Consider the following 24,853-nt stretch of genomic DNA (forward strand, 5'->3'; position numbering starts at 1 on the left):
TGTCATTATCATATTTAGACAGCATGTGAGAGTCTTTTGAAGGCTAAATACCACCTTCCACAATGGTTTTAGAAGCTTCACAATGTTCTTTGTCCAGTGGTCATGCATGTGTGCAGGGTGGTGAAGTGGTTGGGTTCTTGTTGGATTTTTTTTTTCTTTCCCTCCCTTCTCTCTTCTCACCTTGGGTCACCCTTAACCCTTCAAAAAATTAAATGTATCCTCTCAATTTGTATTTGAATCAATTTTGGTTTCATTCTTTTGTTTTTGTTATTTTTTTTCTTTTAATGTTTTTTTAAGTTGATTTTTTTTTAATTTCATTCCTTGATATTTTGTTTTATTTAATTTTTGTATCCAATTTGGTTTTTATTCTTTTAATTGTTTTTTTATTATTATTGTTATTTTCTTGATTTTTTTTAGTTTCATTCCTTGGCATTTTATTTCATATAATTTTCTATCAAATTTGATTCATATTATTTTTATTACTATTTTTTATTTTATTGATTTATTTTAATTTTCAATTTAGTTTTTTATACTAGATATGGTACTCATTCTCTTGATTGCTATTTGTTTTGTTTTTTAACTTTGAATGATTAGAAATTTTGTTTCATGATTTTTTTCATATTTACCTTCAACAAGGTAATTCTAGTCTCATGACTCGAGTCATGAATTTTAAAGATTAGCCCAATTTAACTTCAATCCTTTTAAAAAAAAATTGATTTTTTTCCAGTTTTATTCTTCAACATTAGATTATTAGGCCTTAAGTTTCATGATTTTTTTCTTTATATGAGGTTATTATAATCTCATATCACGAGTTATGGGTTTGTTGATTTAACCCGGGTTGACTCGAGTTTTTTTTTTAATTGATTTTTTCAGTTTTACTTTTCATCATTTAGTTTGCTTAAAAGTTAACTTTCATAATTTTATTCAATTTATTTAGTACAAGGTTATTCTAGTCTCAAGAATGCGCTACAAGTTTGGCATGCTCAAGTTAGGTTTTTTTATTAAATTAATAATTTATTATAATTTTTATTTTTAAATTACATAATTGAATCCAATAATATTATTTGAAATATATATATATATATATATATATGCAAATAAATTGAATTAATAATAAGGATTATTTTGCTCTTAATTCAAAAATAAAATTTATATGAAAACAGCAGCATAGATAACACATGGAATGAAGATGAAATAATAATAAATAAAATAAAAATTCTGTATGATTTCATGTGTCATGAGAAAATTTTGTTATGGAAACAGCAACATTGGAGCTATTTATAGATTATTTTGTGGTAAAAGGCCGTAAAAGTGGAATATTTCCATGAAAAAAAAAAAAAACCCTCTTGAACAAAGAGGAACTCAAAAGTAAACCCTAATGAGTAGAGAACATGCAGACTCCAAGCAAACCAATAGTTACATTATATTTGTGCTATACGGGGCTAAATTGTGCAGTGAAGCATTTGCAGGCTAAAATCCACATCGCAATCATTGTTGTTAATGATATTTTTAATGTCGAATTACTCTAACAAATGAATTCTATTAAATCAACACCTCTCTAGAGAATTTAAAGCTACAAAATTGATTATTGGAATTAAATTCATCTCCAAGAACTCTAAAACAAAATAGAAGAACTCTAAAACAAAATAGAAAAGGTGGGAATCGATTGAAATGTCCTTAGATGGCCTCCACCAAGCCAGAGAAATCTTCATTTGCTGATTTCTTCAAACGTTCAGCTGCATTCTGAACCTGTAAACGCATTTTTTAACAATGATGGCAACGAATCCCAATTCTATCCAAGATAGAAAGAAGGCAAGAGACACAAGGTGGATTAAATTACCTCAGTATCCCAATTTGTTCTCGCAGTAAGAATAATTAAAGTTACTGTTTGCAAGAGAACTCCAGCGATCATCCCCCACCAGATCCCCTGAAAGAAAGTTAATATTGGTTCATCTGAATTCTCTTCTATCAGCGAAGTTACAGGAAAATCAAGCACCGGACTTGGCAGACCACTGCCCTCTCTCTCTTTTAACCAGAAGTTCCCACGCTCAAATCAATACAGAGAACAAAAAAGTTGCGGTAAAGAAGCTACGCATGGAAGATAAACTTACAGCAACTCCTAAGCTGGTTTTGAACCCAAGGACACATCCAATTGGGAGACCAATTACATAATAAGTGGCCAGGTTGACATAAGCTACAGTAGCTTGCCATCCACTCCCGATGGCCACACCTGAAACTCAACAAGGAAATGATTATTCTGCTAGATCTTGTAGTTATAGCCTTTAAGTGAACTTGATGTGTAAAATGTAGCTTTCTGACCTGACAGTATAGGCTGAATACCATTTAAGAAAACAGAGATGGCAAGCAGGGGAGTCAAATCAGAAACTGCCTCTATAACCTCATAATCGGTTGTAAAGAGTTTGCTTAATCCAACTCGGAAAATCAAAACTATTGCGCTGAAAAGAATACTAATTACAATGCTAGTGCCATTCACCACCATCACTGACAATTTCGCTACCTTCGGATGACCTGCCCCTAGTTCATTACCTACTCGAACGCTGCGATTCAACACACAGATTCATCGGTATAGATATGATAATATGTATTTTCTTCGTATTTAATACCGAGAAGTAGCTCAAGGTAATGAAAACAAAATAAATAGGTTCAGCTGCATGATAATATCCCTTGATTATATGTCAATCCAAGTGTTTAAGTTCTTGGCAAACCTGGTAGCTGCGCTCAGGCCTAGCATGAATTGCATGTCCCAGTTCAAGTAGTTCATGCTGGGGATGTTTCAATTTCAGGTTAGAACCTGGAAAAAAACAATGGCATTGTGCAAGTGGGAAATTGAGATGCTAGCTTTTGGCGTACCATATAGAAATGGAGTCTAGTGATACTGTTGGATCAGCGAGGAGTCCTGATACAAGTACCAGTCCTTGGCTGTACCATATCTCCAAACTGCATTATTAATTTAAAGTATAAAATATTAAATAATAATCAGATTGTAGAACTTGTTACAAAACCATTAATAAGTGATGTAAGTCTTTGTTATACCAAAGCATGACAGCAGACGAGACAGTAAGCTTAAAATAAGGCCAAATTCCTGTGAAAGCACTGCCAGATAAGCCAGTCCAGGTTTCCTTGCAAGAAGGGCTCAGGACAATGTAAAGTCCATTTAAGATGACGAACAACCACCAAGAGAAGCTCAGTGTTAGAGCTGCTCCCAAGAGACCATATTGCAGTACATAAACAACAATCCATGAGAGAAGAATGTGGACTAGGAACACCGCAACAGACATGTATGCTAGAGGGTTTACTATGTTCTGAGCTTGGAGAAACCTCTGCATAGGGCAGCTGAATGCAAATGCATATAGCTGAGGTATCAGGCCACGAGCGAAAATTTCGCCCTGCTCAGCTATGCTCTCTGTTTGACCAATAGCTCGCAGAACTGGCCCTGAAAACCAATATAGGAATGTGAGGAGGAAAGCTGCTCCCAGGTGCAAAATAATTGCTCTTTGGCAAATGATGCCCATTGATGTGTACTTTTTGGCTCCATATGCTTGGCCGCAGACAGTTTGCACCGCACTGGCCATGCCCAGCTGTTGTTTATTATCAAATAATCACAAGGTTAGAAGATTATAAAGTATGATAACAGCTTGTAGAACACATTAAAAGTAGCAATCAAGCTTTTAGTTTGCTCTTAGTTAATTCAGCAGGATAAGAAACTAACGTCCAAGCGACAGAAACAATCAGTAGGTTCACAGGGACACTTCAACGATTAGATTTGAGATTTTCATTTGAAGGTCTCAAATGGACCCTGTAAATCGGATAAGACTATCAACATTTTGCAACTCGGTGGCTATGCCTCGTACTGAAACAAGGAAAAAAAGCAATTGCCGGAAAGAAATTATAAAGACGTACCATTATGCCATAAGCAAGACCCTGAATTCCTACATTGGCAATAGATGCCCCGGCAAGCTCTAAAGCACCCAAATGCCCTGAAAACATCTGGGTCACGAAACTAAGCATGAAGGTGGCCACGGAAACAATAATAGATGAGCCAGATAGGATCCAAAGGAGCCTTGATTCCCATGCAACAAGGCGTGGCCACCATCGGACAGCCACAGGCCCGTGCTCCAAGAATTCTTCAATTGTTACAGAAGACAAGTCTCGAATACGTGAATGAGAGTCATGTTCTAGTAGCGGTGTTTGATACTCTGATTCTTCGCCCATGGTTATTTCTGCGAGCAGTACTAGCTAGGTGCTTGTCGAAGAAGGGTTTGTCAGTTCATATATAAATGTCTAGCAGGTTTAATTATATAATTAGGTAGAAGATAAATTAAGGATCATTCTAACAGTGAAGGCAGACATGCTTGTAGAAGAGTAGCTAAGGCTAACTCATTTCAAGCATGGTACCTGATTTTTCATGGACCTGCGGCGTGGTTGGTCAAAACACGTGCACCTAATCTTCATTCTACTTAAATTGTTAAGGCCAGAAGTATCTCATATATGAACCCTTCACCACCTGACGGTCCTAGATTTAATTAGCAAACAAGTAGGAGCAATTAACTTTATTTCTGGGCATCATTTCGCATGTCAAGGCAAATTTTACTAGTTGGCGACCCCATCAATGGCGGCCTTCTCGTCATTCTACTTCCTCTTGAAAAAGAGATAACAAGGACGAGCAAGTGCTATATGTTTTCCGAAAAGGAGATTCTAAAACGTCTTCGGTTACTCTTTATGCACTTGCTCTTTTGGTGAAGAAAACGTCGACCTACACGAAGTAGAGTCGAGCATGTTCTTCTTTTATGTTGTGGAGCATTTCCTTTCAGAGATTCTAAAACTAGAAGAATCTGTGAAATTACCCACCTTGTATTGTTAGGATTCTGTTATATTGTTATATCTGTTTAGCTTTAACTGCTTTACAGTTAAACTATCTGTCATTACAGACTGGTTGTGTGTGTGTGTGTGTGTGTGTGTGTGTGTGTGTCTGTTTAATCTCTGGCCTCAGATAATACGAAGAGAATAGAGATTTACTTTCTCAAAACTTATCTGGTAACAAACAAACCACTACCATGCTACATTCTCCTAACACTTCCATGACGTAACTAGTATAGTGATAAGAGAAACAGTCTCCTATAGTAAATTACAATTTACAGTAACCTGCTAGATAACCTGACCATGCACGACACTTTACCCACCAGAAAAAGGTTCAAATAACGTTAACGTCCTGTGGATATAACAGGTACCACAATATAGTTGCTTGCTTTTCAGTTAATTTTTCATGTGATTTCAGGTTTTTTATGTGCATCTGCCTTGGTAGTCAAGAGACCCCATAGATGCAATCCCATTGCTTGAGTTTCTAAAACCCTGCCTGTTCATGTGCCCATCGCTGTTGCTATTAGAAAGCTTTTGGCTTGGGACAGAAGCTGCAGGACTGAGACCTTCTTTGCCCATTTGCTGCACTTCAAGTGGAGATAGGATCTTGATATACCAGACATTGTTCACAAATTCCCTGGAAAAAGAGATACATCAGCAGCATTGAATTGCAAGCCGATTTAACATAATACAGCACTCAAAAGGTTTCAGTCATGGTTGTTCTCTCAAGTAACAAGTAATATGCTAGAATTGCTTCAAGTATTTTGTACTAAATTCTCATTTTGGAAAACTAATTATAGAAGAAAAACAAAAAGAATTCAGGAATAAATTTTAAGGACTTACTGCCAAGGATCATCACCAAGGAGAAGCACATCGTTCTCCCGGTCACCAAATACAAGCTGCCAGCCTGATCTCTGTGGGTCCTCTAATAGGCCTTCTAGGCAAAACAAGCGAGCAAGCTCACTGCGAAGCTCATCATAGCTGCTGAACTTGGAAATATCTAGCGATCGCCCGTAGGACCCTGACTTGTGAACCTGTTAAAATTGCAGTGCTTTGAATAAGTAACAAAAATGATTGCATGTCATGAACCACAAACACAAGAGCTACAATTACAAGTAACTGTTGCAAACTATGAAGCACAGAAATCACAAAATACCCTCTTATCACATTAGATTTGTACCAAATACCAATACTTGTGCAATATAGCTCATTCAAAATCAGAGCACTTTCAGATACATGGAGATGGGCATCTACTGCACTTTCAGAAAAATTACATAAACAGTACAGTCATGGCAGTGAAAAAAAAAAATGAATGGGTGCTTTATCAGGAAGGCAATCATGGTTGTTTATGATACCACTTCAGCGTGCCCTAAATTATTTAAACAAGTTCCACCAGCCTGGTTGAATTTTCATACTGTGCATGGGTGTACGTTAACAAAAGATACACTTCCAAGTTGAAAACCTATAGCCAGATTATGTATACATTTTCGCATATGCACATAGACATGTATGACTAACAATTTACCTTCACAAAGGTTCTTGTTGATGGGTTTACTTGATCCACATTTTCAGAGGACTGTAAGAAACCTGATTCATCTACACAACTTGAAGCTGTCATGTCTGAATTGAGTGGAATATCACTTCCAGTAGCACTTGTAAAAGTTGAAGCAGCGAATGGCATGGACAACGGGTCATTTTCAGTGCCAATATTTCTCAGGTTTGGTATCCCATGCTGAAGCATGAAGGTTGAAGAATCAATGTTAACTCCAAACAGCAGATTGTTTTGTGGATCATTAGCACCTTGATAGGTAGAATACTCTCTTCCAGAGAATGGAGCTAACAAGGTAGCAAGATCAGACACAGTTGATTGTGTAGTTCTCATCTGTTCAACCTGGGGTAGCGCACAATGAGCAGCACCAGAAGAAAGTTGAGGATCAATTGCTGCTCGCTTTGATAATGAAGCAGGGGAGATGAGAAGGTTGGATCCATTAGAATTAAGCAAGTGGGATCCTCCATCCTGGGATAATGAACCAATGACACTGTGCATTGAAGAAACATCAGATGCAGCAATTGGGTTTCCAAGTGGTTCTGAAAAGGCCTGCTGCTGGCACTGGGAAGAAATTGGCTGCAAAGATGGAGACTGGGATGGGGCGACTGAAGTAAGATGAGGCAGAGCTGATATTACATTCGGGATCTGCTGTGGGGCAGACAATTCATTCAGTTGTTTAGGCTGTTGAACTTGCTGCAGCTGTGGTTGATGCTGTTGCAGCTGCTGACCAGTATACTGATTGCGATGCTGTAAATGTTGTTGTAGAAACTGGGCCTGTGTTGAAGCCTGGTTTTCTTGAAAGTTTTGAAGAAGTGCATGCTGAAGATTGGACTGCTGCAACATCTGCCTCTGAATCAAAGCAGTAGGCCCATTAGATACATTTTGAGATTGTTGGAACTGCAAATGAGATTGAGAAGCTAGTTTGGAAGATTCCACAGTTCGCATTTCCTGAAGTGCAGCAGCTGCCATTGTTTGGTACATTTCAGGTTGTAGAGCTGGCATAGAAGTATCAAACCTTGGCTGGATCCAAGGAGCAACACCAAAGCTCTGGAAGTTCAAAGATTGAACTCCCAGATCTCCAACCCCTCCTTGAAGCCACATCATTGGTGAATTAATGTTCAAATCACCATCTTTCAGACCTGGTTTTAGCAGATTCAGGAGGATGGGGTATCATTTAAGTGTCAAACTTGATATTTGATTTATCACAACGAAACCATTCTTCCTATTCTTGAGCGGAAATGACACATACCATGGAAAGACGGTAGCCCAGATGGCCATGGCCTTTTCAGTCTCATAGGGAAGGCAGATGGATACATTGGGAATGTTGTTAACGGCTCAATCTCCCACAAAGATACTCTTGGCTGCCTCTCCCCTGCAGTGGATTCATCCCAGCCAACCTAAATTAGCAGTAAAAAAGTTATTTAAAATTGCACACTAAAGAAAAACTATGAATAAATCATTAATGAAAGGGCTTCACAGATACAAATACAAAAAACAACGAAGTTCCAACAAACCTTGACAGAGCGCCAATGTGAATTTGGCCAGCGAACAGGATCTAAATCACTAATACCAGTTATAGTACCCATGTATCTGGAATAAAACATGCTAGAGTCAGTGAAGATATCTACCGGGTACTTTTACAGGTAAGACATCACAGGAATCTTTTAAAGTGACGGGAAAGAAAAATGCATCTGAAAAAATGAAAATTTTAAAAATAAGATAGCAAAGAGGCATGGAAAAAAAAAAAAAGATAATGCTATGAGCTTTTGATCCATCAAATCAAAGATTCCAAATACCAAACTGCTACAGAGCATAAAAATAACTATACTAGTTATTTCAGATGAGACAGCAGAAGAGACATTCAGACAAATGAAAAGTTGAAGATATTTTCTGGAGAATGGGACCAAAGCAAGGGGAAAAAAAAGTACATGAAATCAGACAAAAGAGTGCTAACTCCACAAACTGATGATAAATCAATACCAGGCGTGAGGAAGGAGAAACAAAAAACAGGTATAGTTTAAGTGTTGGAAAAGGGTGGTCATGTCCCAGTTGTTTCCAACAGCTATAACATTGGAGAGACTACAGATAGCTATTCCTTATTTTTTTTTGGTAGCTGTCCATCACTATAGATGATGCACTCATCATTTTGATCCATCTTACAGCCTGCATCAATCTATCACCTCGATTTAATGTGAAAGATAATTTGCATCGCTGTTGAAAATTTTGGTTTTAGCACATCAGCACCAAAAATTTATATGAACTGAATCCAATCCCCTTCCTTGATTGCCACCTCTAGGCCAACCAGGAAGGCAGTGTTCTGGCAATACATTTTGTGCTTTTCACCATAAAATAGCATTCCATGTAACAATAATCACATGCTTCTTATGCTTTCGTGTTTATGCACTCCAAAGGATAAGTATTGATCCAGCATTAAACTTGAATAAGAAGTGTAAAATGCATAAAATAAAATAAAATGAGCAAGTTGAATTTAGTTGAATGAAAGAGAATGAAATTAGGGGTAAAATTGGAAACTGATGCCTAATATGATGTATGAGCAATCTGGGCAGTTGCTAGACAACAAAAAGGCTGATTAAATATGGTTTAGGTGACTTGGCAATCAAAAAAAGATGCAAAAATGCTTGATTGTAAGGAAATAGCTCAAACTTATCAACAACCACTCAACCCAAAACCTTAAACTATTAAATGAAAACCAAAGACAGGCTGTATTTATTAGTAAGCACCTTCATGTGAAACCCTATCAGACTTGAAACATGGATTAGTTTATAAATTACAAACGTTACCACCATTGTTGTTAAATGTTAAAATTGCGAGTTAATTTGTAAAATCATACCGAGTCAACATGCATCTAACGTGCAAAATCAAACTAAAAACTAGAAAACCAGTAAAATCAGACTTAACTCGTACAAAATCGATAAACTCGGTTTGATTTTATGAGTTTACTAAATTTGTGATATGAACCAAGTCAGGTCCAAGTTTGGCCTTAAAATATCTGCCGACTCGTTTTTGCGAGATTAGGCATATCTTTAAAACCATATATTGGATAGAGCTGACATTTTACAGGAAAATATTTGACATATGAAAATATAGTGGTAAATTTTCAAGTCAAATGGAGTTCGGGAACATAACATTTCAAAGGGTCAAAGTTAGAAGGCGAACCTTGTCAAATATATCAAACTAGACCTTCGTATATTGTTTGGAATATATCTAGAGCTACCGGTGGAATTTTTTTGCGATTAAAGTTGGGCTAGAAACTAGACATCTGAAGCTTTCCGACCATATATCATAAGCCCATTAATTCATCCAGATGAGAGAGAACGACATGTTTAAAATTAGGACTCAAATCCGCCAAGAACATGCGAAAATTGGAGATTTGGGCTACATGGAGGAATTTTGACATGACTTTTTTATTATTCTATTTTATTTATTTATTTAATTTTGAATAATTATTTTTAATTTGAATTTCTTCGCGCATTAGACATTGTTTAGGGGTTTGTTTCATTTTTTAATTTATGTTAGTTAATTACTAGTTTAGGCTCATTAGCTTCCAACCCATAAGGGGTCCATTAGGACTTATTGTTATGGGAACAACCAAGTTGTCACTAGGTTCATGTGTACTTCCTAGTTCCTACCATTCAGTGATTCCCTTGTATTGAGAAGTTTTGTTCCAAGACTTTTTATTTCACCATGTCATTAATTTATTGATTCATACTATCTCTCATTTTATTTAGATCACTCCTTGATTATAATATTGATGACTCGCTTTATCAGATTTTAATGTAATTTAATTTCTTGGCTGGAATTGTCAATATAAAATTAGTTCAAAACAAATTACTTATGATTTTACAATCCGAGTTTGTATTCTATTTTTCGTGTCGTGTCAAAAAAACATTTTTGACAACCTTGGTTACCACAATATGAACTCCTGAACACGATGTTATGCTCTAACATCATCTTAAATGGCTACTCAAATGAAAACTATAAACTCCCAGGTGAAGGCCAAAGATAGGCATCATTTCTTAACAAAGATGGAATAGAAAAATGGTAGCAAATAGACCATGGTTAGAAGGCATGGATTGCAATCGAACGACAAGGCATCACTCAATAGGAATTCTTAGATGTCACACAAAAGTGAAGGATGGACCACACATCCAATCCAAAAGGCATCCCATTATAAACAAAGCACTACAGGCCAAAAATTGCATGTCAAATCCATCTCTTCAAAAGAACAAATTGCAGAACTGGTTTTAAGTGTGAAAAGAGAGTGCAATTGAGGCACCTTTAAGCCAATGAGTAAGCAACAAGGGTACTTTAAGACCAAGTTCTCCCAAGCACCATCAGTTTAACACATTAAAGGGGCAGCTGAGTACATAGCTCTCTAAAAAGTTGCTGACTACGCAATATTTTAATCAAAATTACAGTCACTTGCAACAGCATAACAAATTACCAGCAACAAAATTACAAAACAAGATTTTGTCTAAAAGAATCAATTCCATGTAAAACTACTAAGAGACTTACCGGCGGACACTTGACTCTTCTGTCTCAAATAGCATCCTAAATCTCATGCCCACAGAAACCCTTGTATGGTATACTGCTTTAATATACTTGACCAGGGGGATGACAAATTCTGAAGGACTAGCCCTGAAATCAAAAAACATAAATAAATAATGTGTGCATTATAATATTAAAATACTTTCAAAGTTGCACTAGAAGATATTTCACCTGGGGTTATAAAATATTGTAAAACGGCTATTAGTGGCTGCTGCATGAGCTGCAGCAGCAAGAAGACCTATATGCATGCTATCACTTGATAAAACTGACGAAGGCATGAAAGTTTGAGGACGATTCGCTCGCCGAATACCCAAGAGTAATTGGTTCTTCTCATTCCTGATGAAATATAAAATGCTTATTAAAATGTGATTATCGATAGAATTGAGGGCCATTCAACTTTCAGCATCAATAGATTTGAGATCAGCCAAAAGGAAGTTGCTTGCCACAAAGCTACATTGTGCAGTGTGCAAACAGGCATTAGACAGCTTGGCTAAACCCCTCTTAACAAAAAAAAATAGGTACATTTGGAATGCTTCTAGTTTAAATCTCTATAGTTCACTGTCAGAAATATAGAGCAAAGAATGAGGAGAATTTTCTTGGGTTTTTTAAGTTACCATCAGGATAGATTCATCCCTATCTTAGAAGGATTGACTCTCAACATGCCCATCCATGTAGAGATTTTGTAAAAGCAAGTTAAACAATCCAATCAGGGTTGAGAAATATCCTACCAAATGAAAAGGACAGAATCACCAGCAACAAGCCTCTTTGCACTAACAAAGACACTCCATCCTGTTGTAAGAAGATGCCTCTTGGGTTGTCCTGAAAATTCAGTGAGAAAAGTCATTATAAGCAGGAACTTGACTCTTGGAACATCCTGTCAGTTTCTTCTCATCACTTTGGCAAGAATATCCACTACCCTCATATTACTTTTTACCAATGTTATCACCATTGACACGTAAGCTGGTACTAAATGCAAGCATGCTACTTTATTTTGCTGCCAGAGTTCAAGTTCTTATTCAATTTCCAATTCCATAAGAAAAAGGAACAATATTGACCAAAAAAATTCTGAGAGAAACTCAACTTCCACCCCATCTCGGGATCATTTCTATGTATGTATTTTTCTTCAATTTCATTAGTGAGACTTTTCAATCTTCATATTCAATGATTATAAAACAATAAACTTTAGAATTGCCAAGCACACTTTTCCTTTTTTCTATTTAATATATTATGAAATTATAATCTATCTAAAAATACTTTTGTTTTACTTGGTGAATGAGAACACCTATATGAACTTGTCATCTCTAATAAATCTGTGATCGGTAACCAAGAAAGACTTCAAAGATTGATATCTGAAACTATTTTTATTTGATTAGTTGAGATTTTAGGTTGACATTAGGATTTTTAGTTTTGTTTTGATTCTTATTAAACGTCTTATTTCAGAATCCAATCTATTTCTCCATTTAGTAGCATTTGACTCTAGTTTCCTATCCAGGAATTTGTTTGTATTGCTACTTTCTTTAAGATTTTATAACCAGTTTGGAGTCTGGTCCTCACAAAAGCACAATCAACAGTATCAAAGGTGTCACTGATTACTTGCATCTAGAGGTAGGAAAGCAATTTCTGATTCAAACCTTGTCACATTAAACAAATATGGGAACAGCCAAGCTAAAGCAGAATGGGCAAATAAAATTAAAAACAAACAAAAACAGATCAGCAGGCAAACAATACCGAAAAATGATTATCCCAAATATGTCAACATGCAATCTTGACCAGTTACATAACACAAAACTCACCTCGAAATATATGTCTGAATTTCCACTCATTATCATGAAGATCTCTTGCAATTAGTTCTTGAGCTGGAGGCGTCTGGGAGTAATCCTAAAAGAACAACAAAATAGAACAAACTAAATTAAATTAAAGAAGAATGATAACAATTAGCTCAAAACCTGCAGATATGTCATACAAATTGAAAACAGGTGAAAAGATAGTGGGACCTACAAGAGTAGGAAAGACTTTTTCAGCTGCTCGTCGAGGAACAGAAAATCCTCCGTGAGTGCTAGTATCACTTGCAGTCAATGTTTTACAGAAATAGTTAGTCGGCTGTTTGCTGGCAGTACCTAGCTCTGCTGGCAATAGGTAAGCATCCTTTTGATCATCCTGAAAAAGAAGTACGTCAAGGCACAAAAAACAGCACAAGACAAGGAAAATCAAAATCCAAGATAGGCATTTAAGATACCTGACTTAATGGCTGCAAGGTCATTTGAGCATAAACTTCGTCTGTCTCAACATCAGCCTGTAGTTAAAACATTTGAGTTCAACAGCAGCCAGCACATTGTTCCCATCAGAGTAGATTAAGAACAAAATTGCTTACATGCATGGTAACATTGTGAAGCTGGCAGATTAGTTGTGGCGGCAAGCTTGGGTAATTAGGGATGTGAGCATCAACTTCCTTGTTGGTTGAAGCAGCAACCTACAAAGAAAATGGAAGACTCTTGAACTGCTACAGAATGGTGAAAAACAAAAATTACATGTTTACATGCACATGAGGTTAAAAGACAATTTCTCCAGTTAAAAAAGAGAGAAAGTATGCACCTTAATACATACAATGAGAAGTACATGAACAAAGCAATTTTCAAAAAACGAGCCCAAGCATCTATTTAACATTACAAAAGTAAAATTACATATGAAGCAAGTTGCTAGTCTGCGAAATACAAGATATTTTTTCCTTTTACAACAACTATCCATATGAAATAACTCGTAAACAACCACATATTATCCAGAACCGATATGTTTAGTGATGAATAAGGTAATATCACTGATAGGTGGTCAAACATAGCATATATGTTCTCCTAATGCTACATTTCAAAAGCAAGGCTGTAATTAAACAAAGTTATTTCACTGACCTGTTCACTATGACCCTGTGGAAAGTACACAACTCGGCTTCCAACGTGAGGCAGAGACACAAGAGGCCCCGCGCATGCATGCCATAGCTCAGAATTCAAACATTTTTTATCCCCTACAAAAGAAACAAGTATTTTCGCACAATTGCATGAATTTGCATGGCACATCAACAATTATAGCAAGAAATCAGGGCACACACATACAAATATGGAGCAAATTTTAATTTTGAGTAAAAAACTTGAAATTTTCACAAAAAAATGCATTTAAAGCACAAGATGCAAGCGCCCCATGTAAAAATCGGCATGCAAGTGTAGGAAAAGCAGTGAAAAAATATCAATAACACACCAACGATTGAATCTTTTTTACCTTCTGGAGTCTGCTGATTAAACCCAGTAGAAGAAGAAGAAGAAGATGAAGAAAGCCTCATTCTTCAAAAATTATATAAAAAAAAAAAAAAAAAATACAGTCTTTAATTATCAGCCTCAGAAACCAAGCACTAATAATAATATCTCTCAAATATTATTTAACCAGAGAAGAGAAGACCCACCCACCCACCCACCCTCCCACGAGTCCCACCATCACCACTGCCAGTAAAACCAAAAATATACTTGTTCAACTTGGAAACAACTATCATCTAAAACCACTTCCAGTTCCACAACCACAATATAAAACCCTCCTTACTAGCTTCATGTACTTCTCAGATCTTCTCCTTTTCCTCCCACATTTCTCTCTCCACACAAAATAAAAACCCTAACTTTCCTTTCAGATCTCAAGAACAAGAATAACTTAACTCTCCCACTCTTGGTAAATGAAAATCTTTCGTTGGAGAGAAATGAATGAGACAAGTCAAGTGAACCTCACTACTGAAAAGGACTTCTTTTTGTTTTTGTAAGGGTTTGCGTTTTTTTCTTTTTCTTTTTCTTTTTTAAGGGGAGAGAGAAGGGGGGGGGGATGAAGCTGAGAGAGAGAAAGGGAGGGCAGTATAGTCGTGTATAGTACAGCAGAGAGAGCTTTTGAAAGAGCTTTTTTTTTTATCCCTCTATCTTGAAAAGGGCTTGGTCACCTCTTCAAACTCAGAGAGAGAGAGAGAGAGAGATCAATCAATTTAATACAGTGGTCATTGTTTGTCGCTTGATGGGGTCCATCTCTCTCTCTTTTTATTCATTGAACAATCCAGGTAGAATCTAGTACTCTCCGGTCTACGGTAGCAGATCTTCACGATTGTTGATTTTTGTTTTTTTATTCGGCAAAAATCGCTGTGTGCATTGATTAAGATAAAATTGTCTTTTTCTTTTAATGATTTTAAAAACACTTCTGATGTACTTAAGAAATAATAATAAATTTCATTATTAAATATCTAAATAATAAAAATGAAGCAAGCACGCACCTTGTTTGTTTTTTAAACGTGAATAGCGGAGTCCTGTCATGGCACTGCAAAAAAGAGAGAGGGGGGGGGGCATTTAGGCAATAAATATTGGAATCATGCAAGTCTTGGCCATCCATCCCTTTCGCTCCTAGATCTGAGTTGGAAATATTTGACGGTCGTTATCGTTTGAGAATTTGTGGGGCCCTTGAGATATGGGAGATATTGAGGTGGGGTCTTTCTTACAAGATTATCCAAACCTCGAACAATCTTTGCATGGATCTGGGATAGGATTGAAAAAGAAGACGGTGGTTGAAGGGGGATTGTCCAAACACTCCCCCACACCTCACCCATCCTTTCTAGCATTCAAAGGACCTTTGAATGAATGAGATCTGTCAGTGTGGCGGTACAAGGACAGCCATTATTTTGGATGTTCTGTTCCTCCAGTTCCCATCCTAAAAGAGTACTGTACTAGAATGTTTGGAGAGAGAAAAAACTTTCTTTTCTATTGTCTTTTTTTTTTTTTAGGTTTTTTTTAGCTGAGGTTGTAAAACAAATTTGGTAATTTATATTTATTAAGCTAAAAAAAATGAATGTTTTATTGTGTATACAGTCACGTCTTGGTAATATGGATTTGCACTGTCATTTTATTCTGGCAGGGGTTTTTTTTGTTATTTTATTCTTGTTTTTCAGTAATTTTCATGTAAAGCACAAGTTAATTCGGTAATTTAATATATATATATATATATATAATATTATTTAAATAAAAAATAGTTAGAGTGTACACGCGTCAGTAAGTGGGAGTTGTCTATGTTTTTCTAGTGATATGTGTGGCGCCATCTAGTCTTCCAACATTGTTGCTCAAGAAAGCGTTAAATGTGTCTCGCCACTCCATCACAAAGGTGCGATCAACGCCTCTAAATGAGGTGATTGAGCTCTTGTAGCACATTTTTGCCCCCTTTTTTTTTTTTCTCTTTTTCCTGCTCAAAAAGCGCTTTTGAATTGCAAAAAAAATGATCACTTGTTCATTGAATCAAATTATGTCCTCATTTCTTTAACTGTAATATACTTAGTTTTGAATTCTTTATTGAATTTATTTTACTTTGCAGTGTCATTAACTAGCATTTGATTTTTATATTAAATTTAACCCTCGTTATCTTGATTCTTATTCTTTTTTCATATCTTTTTCTTCATTAAAATTGATTTTCAATTTCATTATTCGTGTTTGATTTCATCTTCTTTTCTATTAAATTTAGTCCTCATTTTTTTTAATTTTATTTTTTATCCTTTTTTTCTCGTTGATTTTTTTTTATGGTGTAACCCTGGCCTCACGACCCATGTCATGGAATTCGAAAGATTAAACTATGTTGATTTTGGTTTTTTCAAGTTATTTTTTGAAATTCATTATTCAATATTGAGTTGGTAAAAAATTATCATTTATTTTTTTTTCTTACTTTTCTTCGATCTAGTGCCCTGGATTATGGATTTAGTAGGTTTATTGGGGTTGATTTGGTTTTTTTCTTGCCATGCTTTTGAGAAAATCTTAAGCCCTTTTTTTTTTTTAATTTCTCCCACATGATTATCCAAGTCTCATGATTAAATTTTATATTTAACTTGTTAGTTTGGATAGACTTGAGTCAATTTGTTTTATATTTTAAAAAATTATTTTATTTTTTTATTTTATTATTTATATTTATGACGTAAATATCTAGAATCTTTATTTTTGTTTTACTTTTTTTAAAATTTCTACATCGCCTTAATCTGCTGGAGAGAAAAAAAAATCAGCCCGTGCCACCCATCTTATCGAGGCACAGTGTATTTGAAAGTTCAAGTAGTTTTTTTGAACAACGCAAAGCATTTTTTTCAAGAGCTTCCGTGATGAAATTCCAAGAATTCCAAAAGAAGTCACGAAATATAACATATTGCCAAAAGAGACCCTACATTGTTTTTATGATCCAAGACGCAAAAGTTCCTTGAAGATGATACCTTTATTGTATACTTTAATGATATGATTCTTTAAAAATGTGATTGTAAATAGATTAAAATGATTTTTTTTTTTAAAAATTAATTTTAATATTAGTACATCAAAATAATTTGAAAAAATAAAAATAAATATTAATTTAAAACAAAAATAAAATAAAAATTAATTTTTTTTAAAAAATACTTTTAAAATATAAAAATAAATAGTGATTAACCACCTACCAAACATCCCATCATGGAGGATGCTGATGAACAAAAACATTCGAACTGGAGGTTAAATATTCGGTTCTTGTTATCCTACTCAGATCACAATTAATAACACCTAAATGTGTTTTTTTTTTTAATTAAATCATCAATGAGCTGGGTTTGCAGCTTACAGGACGTTTAGAATGTTTTGAAAACGACAGATCAATCAACGAGTGGATATTATAATTGAAATAAAAGTTAAAACAGCTCATACTCCTATTTTCCACGTATTCGTATTTCACTAATTTACTACTCTCAAATAAAACCATTTAACTTGCTATCATTGCCAGAACAGTCTTTTTCATCGAGTCTATTTATCATTATGGAATTGAAGAGGGACATTAAAAACAAAAATAAAAAACGGAAAGAAAGCTTTTTGGTTTTTTGTAACGCCTTCACTTTTGGCAAGCGATTGCCACAGTAGGCAAAAATAAATAGCAAGTGAATTATAATTGCACTTAAAAAGCAAACAGTTAATTAAAAAAAGCGGTGGGTTTTTGGGGCTTTAAATTCAAAGAGCATTTTTATCATTTCATTATGTTCTTTTAGTTTATTGTCAATTTCAATTATAGGCAATTCAATCTTTGCAAACAAACACTAGATATGAATTGGCTCTTGTGACTATACACATGCCAGAAAGTTAAAGGCATTTACATTTTTTAAACAATCATGTAACACCTTTCAGCAATCAAATAATTTATTTGGTATAGCTTTGAAAGTATCACATTATTCTTTTTTTAATGGTTTGGCATGTGTGCATGATGAGGTTATAGTTATATTCCATGCTAGCCCTTAAAAAAATTAAGTGTATCCTTATAGTTTATCTGAATTAATTTTTGTCATTGTTCTTTTAATTTTATTTGTTTTGCTCTCAATACTTTTTGAAATTGATTTTTTTTTTATTTCATCCTTAATATTTTATTTCATTTAGTTTTTTTATTTAATTTTGTTCATTTTTCTTTTGATTAATATTTTTTGTTTTTATATCTAGTTTTTTTTATTAATCATTGTTATTTTTTTTATTGTTGTTTTTTTAATCATGTTATTAAATGAAATCAAGATTATTGAATCCATTCATATCAATGATATGAATTCCAAATTTCTCTTGCTCTTTTAGAAAAGCTATTCCCACCTGGATTTTTATTTTTCTTTAATATTAGCGTATATGATCCTAAGTGTGCTTACAGATAATGTAAAGTGCGGGAATTCACATGTAATCTGCACGTCTATTTCACCGACTTTACCAGAAGCTTTAGTGTAGTGGACAAGTTTTGCACACACATGGTTGATTTGTGCATCGCAAAAGCATCTGTGAAGCTTTAATTGATTTGATTTAACTCTAATCCACTAGCCTGTCAGGTTTGGCAATTCTGTAAATCAAATAAAGTTTCGGTTTGAATATAAGACCATCTGCTTCGAATTTCTACAAAAGCTTGGTAACAGTAGAAAGAAACTAAAACCAATTCCTCCTTTCCTGACAGAATAAACCTAGAAATCAGTTTTTCAACAAATACACAACCTCAAATCTTCTAAAACTAACATGGATGGTAGCTAATCTCCAGTGCTTCTGGTAATACATACACTGAATGGTTCATATCTCGAGGTTCAATTATACTATCTTCTGTCGAAAGGTATCTTCTAAGCAGCAGATAAAGTTGAAAATATTCAAAATAAAACTCTTGAAACAATCTTTTTTATAATTGCCATCATATCATATATGAGGCATCTTCTCTCTTGCTTTTGTGTATTTTCATCGGTATCTATGATCATCTCTCCATCCAGTAACATATAGTGGCGAGTCATCTCAGGCACACCCCGAAGAAAAGAACCCAGAAGTTCTCATGAAACATGCTGACAATTAGAACCACAACCTTTCCATTAAGGAACAGAACATCATTTGCATGTAACGAAAAGCTATTTCCATGCCAACACGCTCTAAAAAGGCAAGCATGCACACCTCACTCGCATCATATATCTGGTTCCGTCAGCTTTCTATGTGGCACAGTAATAGATCTACATTAAGGGCTGTAAGTAATTATCCCTAGATCATACATTAAAATATGGACACTCTTATAACGAGACATCAAAATTAAAGAAAACTGGAAAAGGAGTGAATGGATTCTCCAGATACGACGATCCTAGTCATCTGAAGAGAGCAAAACAGTATCATATCATAAAGGAAATAAAAGAACCATTCCGTTTCTTATTTCTGACAAAATGCTTGGCCGATGTAGCATAAAGACTAAAAGAACAAGGAAAGAAAAAGGGGACAGTTGTCAGTTGATCTCCTCTTCTTTACATAAAAAAGAGCAAACTTTTCAGTGCCGAGAGATTCTATTATTAAATTTCACATGAAGTAATCTTTGTTATATTTATGTTGCATCAACCATGAAAGAAAATGTAAGTGATTAAGATAGTCGGTGACACAGTTCCTCACTTGCTGCCCAGATCTTCATTACTACTCATACTATCATCAACTTGTGTTATAGCAGAGCAAGCACTTTGCACTTAAAATGAAATCAAGAAACGCAGAAAACCAAAATATATGAAAGGCCTTGATACAATTTTTAAAGAATTATTCAATTTAAAATATGATTTATATTATTTTATTTTATAGAATTATTTCAGCTTGAATAAAATTTCAAAATATGATTTGTATTTTTATCTATGACCAATCATTTATTTAATTTCGATGTATTGTTTTAGGATGGAGAAGCAAAACCATAGTACAGGCTAAAAGAGCAGAAGACCTGCCAGTAAGGAGCCTTTTCGCAATTTGCAGGTTTCTATTTTGCACCGTCTTTTAGCCAAACGGCGTCGTGAGAACTAAAAAAAATTATAGTGCTTTCTATTAATTATTTAATATCATCGTCATTTTTTCAAACTACCGAACGGCACCGTTTAGAGCAAGCTCTAAAGTCTAAACCTTTCAAATTTCCAAATAGAAAGAAGCAAGAGAGAGCCCTAATAGCAGCAGATCCATCTGTGCAAGAGGTCCCCGTTCATCTCTCTCGCTTCCAACACTGGCCTTTGCTCTTGCTTCTTCAAACCCTAGCTAGCGAGCTAGCGTTCTCTTCCCTTCCAACTCCACAATGAAGCTCGTCAGGTTAGTTTTTACTAACTTATCTCTGTCTCCCTTCTCTGTTGTTAATTAATAATCTGATCGTTGTGTTATTTTATCAATCCTTTTCGTCTCTAGGTTTTTGATGAAGCTGAACAATGAGACCATCTCAATTGAACTGAAGAACGGAACTGTTGTTCACGGCACCATCACAGGTTTCTATTTCTCTATCTATTACCTTCATTCTTTTAGTTTTATCTACCTGGGGTTTTGTTAAACCCTTGTATTTATCTGGGCTATTGTCCACCTCCAGATTTAAGAAGTTCGTCAGCTATTTTATCCCCGTAGATTCTTTGGGGAGCTGATCTATGGATGAAGATGCGCAATATTATGGACAATTTACTCACTTTGTTATGGTATATTTTGGGAGTTTTTGCAGTGTCGTGCGAAAGATAGATTTGTGATATGGGATTATTGACAACTCCGAAGTGAGGGTTGCTATGTCTATTCTGCTGCAGATTGTTCTTCCGCATTGGAATCTTCGTTTTCTTCTTGTGCAAAAAGATTTTGGTAGATTCGTTGAATGAAAAATATCCGGGGTGGAGTCAGTTGACAAAAAGTAAACGAATGAAGTTGTGTTTGATGGGCTGGAGAATTCTGGACTAAATAGACCATAAAGTAAAATGCCTCATGTTCCGATAAATTGCATATGAACTACTGGGTAGACTGTAATTTTCATAATGGAGATTTTTTTTCTTGTGGTTAGAGTATACAGTAAATTAATTCAATTTATATGAATATTGATTGAGGAAAAGAAGATAGCTTGCTTCTCATTTGGACTGATGGGCAATTCAATCTATGGTAATGAAATTTTCTTTCATGGAATTTAATAGCTTGAACTAGCAGTTGAATTTTCAAATCCAGAGGTTAATCTCTTACCTAAGTCAGAGTTTGGAGTTTTTTGGGGGGATGGTAGCAGCTTTACTTCTATTCATCCTCTTTTCCAAGGTCTCAGCACTTGTACAATAACTAAGAATTATTATGATGTGGAACTCTGTTTGTACTTTGTAGAATAGCGTGCAGTAAACTCTGCTAGGGCACTTCCATTGCAGGAGATTGATGAAGCTTCTGGTCTCTGAAGCTTTGATGAGGAGTGGGGATAGATATAATTTGGTGTATATTTCTGAACATGATTCGCAGTGCGTTTGTCATTGTCGAGCCATCTGACTTTTGAGTGACAAAGCAGAGTTTAGGTGATGGAGAATAAGTGCTAGCTGCTATATTTCTTGGAGCAACATCCTTTTCCACGAATCTTGTCTTCCCTACGATATTCGTGATAAACTTTTTTACACCTAGAGATTGGGTATGCTAATTGCTAACTATAGCGCCCCATGAATTGATGAGTCATCCAAATATGTGATAGGAACAACACATGTTCGAGTATAGTACTTTCTAAAGTGTGGCAACTTTGTCTATTGATTGTGAGTTCAACTATGTAATATTTATCTACCTTTTGGATGGCCATGAGACATGTGGACGCAATAATGATGTATCCTAGAGGCCAGAGGAGGGAGAGGACAGATTGTGAGACTTTCCGGAGCCCTGTTGTCTTTGTAGTTATTTGATGGTGGAGGAGAATTTGAAATATTTTACGAGTTTCTCTTACAAGGTAAATTTGTTCTGGGATTGAATTTCTTTCTGATCCTTTATGAATTCCAACTTTAGGGGTTTTAGAGGAGTGTTATTAGTTGATATTCCAATTTCCTTTCCTGTGCACATGGTGGAACAGGTGAAGCAATGGCAATTCTAACTGGTTGATTTGCCAATTGTAGGTGTTGATATCAGTATGAACACTCATCTGAAAACAGTGAAACTAACAGTGAAAGGGAAAAATCCAGTAACTTTGGATCATCTTAGTGTGAGGGGCAACAACATTCGTTATTACATCCTTCCTGACAGCTTGAATCTTGAGACTTTGCTGATCGAGGAGACACCTAAGGTCAAACCGAAGAAGCCAACAGCTGGTATTGCTAACTTCTTTTTGGCTTCAACTACATTTAAATGTTACATAATATTTCTTTTCCTACTTATAACGGATTGCTAATAATTTTAGTTCTTCTAAAAATTTCAGGGAGGCCTCTGGGTCGTGGTAGAGGCCGAGGCCGTGGACGTGGCCGTGGCCGCTAATCATATCTTGCTTGCTTAAATTTTTGCAGCGTCTGGTTATGTAAACACGAATCTGCTGATAAAGTTAGGAACAGTAAGAGAATGCTACTGCATTATTTTGCTGTTTGCCTTATGAAGGCAAATTGCAGTACACGAGTTTGTCCGTGGTTAATCCTTTTCAAATTCAACCAGAAGATCAAAAGTGATGAGCTTATGTCATGTTACTCTTCTGTATCCTCGTTCATTAATCATGCTGGAATGCTATCATTCATGGAACATTCTGATTTGAGTTACCTGAATGTAGCGGATACTAGTACTGCGCAACTGGAGCAAGTGGTTAAAAAATCCACTTCCGCTGGCCTAATTGATGGCTCGAACCGTCTGAATGTCTCTTTTAATTGCTTAGCTGTGCTGCTGATACATGGCAAAGATGGCTGGCTGATCAGATGATCGCCTAGAACCCATCTGCGCATGCTTTCCAACTGCTGGCAAGGTTTATCCTGAGAATTGTTTCCGATTATTATTGCTACTGCTAGTTCTTTCGTATTAAATCCCAGCATGTTGTTTTTTCTTCCCATTTATCAGTAACCGTGTCTCGATTTTGAAAGGAGGGGTATACCCCTTGTTTATACCGATAGCCTCAAGCAAAAATATAGTCAAGACAAAAAAAGGAGGACGACAATTTTCTAATTCAGTTAAATTTCAATTTATATTATTATAAAATTTGGTCAATAAAAAAAATAATTTAATTTTTAGAAAAATGTTTTTTTTTTATATTACAAGAAAATACTTTCAAGTTATAAAAAATTTTAAAATATTTTATTATTTAGTGATTATATAAAAATTTTGTTATTAATTTTTTAATCGTTATATATATTTTTAATCTTTTTTATTTTTTAATTTGATTTTTATATTTAATTTGGTTTTTATTTTTTTTTATTTTTTTTTATTATTATATTTGATTCTTATTTTTTATTTTTTTTATTAAAATAATTTATGAAATTAATTTTGTTTTAACAAATGGTGTACTATGGAGGGTATTTGTTTCAAAATTTGAACTTGGAAACCTAATAACAGTCAGACAAATTTCCTTCCCCAGATAGCCCTAGCTCAAACCCAATCCTGACCGTCAATCGATATCAAAAACAAAAGGAACCGTTTCTTACTCTCCCTCTCCCATCACATATAAATACATCCACCTAAGGGAATCAAGCTTAGCTTGCAAGGAAAGCTTAAAACAGTACCTAATCAACACAGAGATCAGCGGCTGAGGAAAGAAAGGAAGAAGAAGAAGATGGGGATGAAGCCAGCGAAACAGGCGGTGGTTGTATTTGGGGCTCTTGCATTTGGGTGGCTAGCTATTGAGATAGCTTTCAAACCCTTCCTCGACAAGGCTCGTTCTGCCATGGACAAGTCTGATCCTGCTCGGGATCCCGATGGCGATGATGATTCTGCTGATCGCAAGGAGAAGGGCTCCCTCTCTGAATCTGATGCTTTTTTCTCTGATGAGAACCCAGCAGTTGCTTGATGATGATGGTTATGATTTTTAAATACTAGTTGTTTGGTTAAATTTATATATAAAAAAGGGTTGGGGGTAGAAGTCGGAGATTAGTACTCAGTGGTGTTAGTAATAGTCTTATGGGGGTTTAGGTGCCAGGGATTTGAATGGGTTTTTGTTTCTACCATGTTGGAGTTTTTAACCTCCTCTTGCCATCAATCGACGGCAAGATTTAGGGGTTTGCTCTTCTTTTCTCTCTCTCTACAGTTGGTTAATTTACAAGCTGATTATCATACATCTAAAATACGGTGTTCTAAGGTAGATTTCGTTAAGCTGATGTTTGGTGGCACATTTGAATAAATTTCTTGATCATATAAAGCATGAATCATGGGCATGATTTGGAAAAATAATAATAATAACAACAATTAACCGTGGGCATCTTTCAGCTACTTTTGTGGCTAACTATTAACTAGTCTATGAACCCAGAATGGTTTGTTTATTGGCCAGGAAGACGGGCCTTGATTTTTTAAAATTTAAATCTTAGGATACAAGTTATTTTTAAATTCAAAATCGAAACTATTTATCAATTTTTTGAAAAAAAATATATCATGTAATTGTATATCACTACATGTATTATTTTGT

At 35.3% G+C, this 24,853-nt stretch overlaps 4 protein-coding genes across 4 annotated transcripts; 2 read left to right on the forward strand and 2 right to left on the reverse strand.

The window, feature by feature from the left end:
- Positions 1-1,379: 1,379 nt before the first annotated feature.
- Positions 1,380-4,871, reverse strand: LOC118061710 (protein DETOXIFICATION 41-like). The gene is made up of 8 exons (XM_035075246.2): positions 3,922-4,871; positions 3,055-3,599; positions 2,872-2,958; positions 2,727-2,783; positions 2,320-2,558; positions 2,112-2,230; positions 1,841-1,927; positions 1,380-1,749 (listed from the first exon to the last, which is right to left on the reverse strand). Exons 1-8 carry the CDS (start codon positions 4,231-4,233, stop codon positions 1,678-1,680), a joined length of 1,518 nt encoding a protein of 505 aa, XP_034931137.1. The 5' UTR covers positions 4,234-4,871; the 3' UTR covers positions 1,380-1,677.
- Positions 4,872-5,012: 141 nt separating this feature from the next.
- Positions 5,013-14,428, reverse strand: LOC118061709 (auxin response factor 6). Its single transcript, XM_035075245.2, has 14 exons — positions 14,264-14,428; positions 13,900-14,012; positions 13,368-13,466; positions 13,233-13,289; positions 12,995-13,153; positions 12,790-12,874; positions 11,725-11,815; positions 11,168-11,332; positions 10,964-11,086; positions 7,942-8,017; positions 7,677-7,824; positions 6,404-7,566; positions 5,722-5,912; positions 5,013-5,515 (listed from the first exon to the last, which is right to left on the reverse strand). The coding sequence occupies exons 1-14, from the start codon at positions 14,322-14,324 to the stop codon at positions 5,302-5,304; spliced, it is 2,745 nt and encodes a 914-aa protein (XP_034931136.1). The 5' UTR covers positions 14,325-14,428; the 3' UTR covers positions 5,013-5,301.
- A 5,976-nt stretch (positions 14,429-20,404) lies between these two features.
- On the forward strand, positions 20,405-22,989 carry LOC118061708 (small nuclear ribonucleoprotein SmD1b). Its single transcript, XM_073409513.1, has 4 exons — positions 20,405-20,592; positions 20,686-20,762; positions 22,380-22,571; positions 22,679-22,989. Exons 1-4 carry the CDS (start codon positions 20,579-20,581, stop codon positions 22,732-22,734), a joined length of 339 nt encoding a protein of 112 aa, XP_073265614.1. The 5' UTR covers positions 20,405-20,578; the 3' UTR covers positions 22,735-22,989.
- A 727-nt stretch (positions 22,990-23,716) lies between these two features.
- On the forward strand, positions 23,717-24,515 carry LOC118061707 (outer envelope membrane protein 7-like). Its single transcript, XM_035075242.2, has one exon. The coding sequence runs from the start codon at positions 24,008-24,010 to the stop codon at positions 24,239-24,241; it is 234 nt and encodes a 77-aa protein (XP_034931133.1). The 5' UTR covers positions 23,717-24,007; the 3' UTR covers positions 24,242-24,515.
- Positions 24,516-24,853: the final 338 nt, after the last annotated feature.

Source organism: Populus alba, chromosome 5, assembly GCF_005239225.2.
Source record: "Populus alba chromosome 5, ASM523922v2, whole genome shotgun sequence".
NCBI classification, from domain to species: domain Eukaryota; kingdom Viridiplantae; phylum Streptophyta; class Magnoliopsida; order Malpighiales; family Salicaceae; genus Populus; species Populus alba.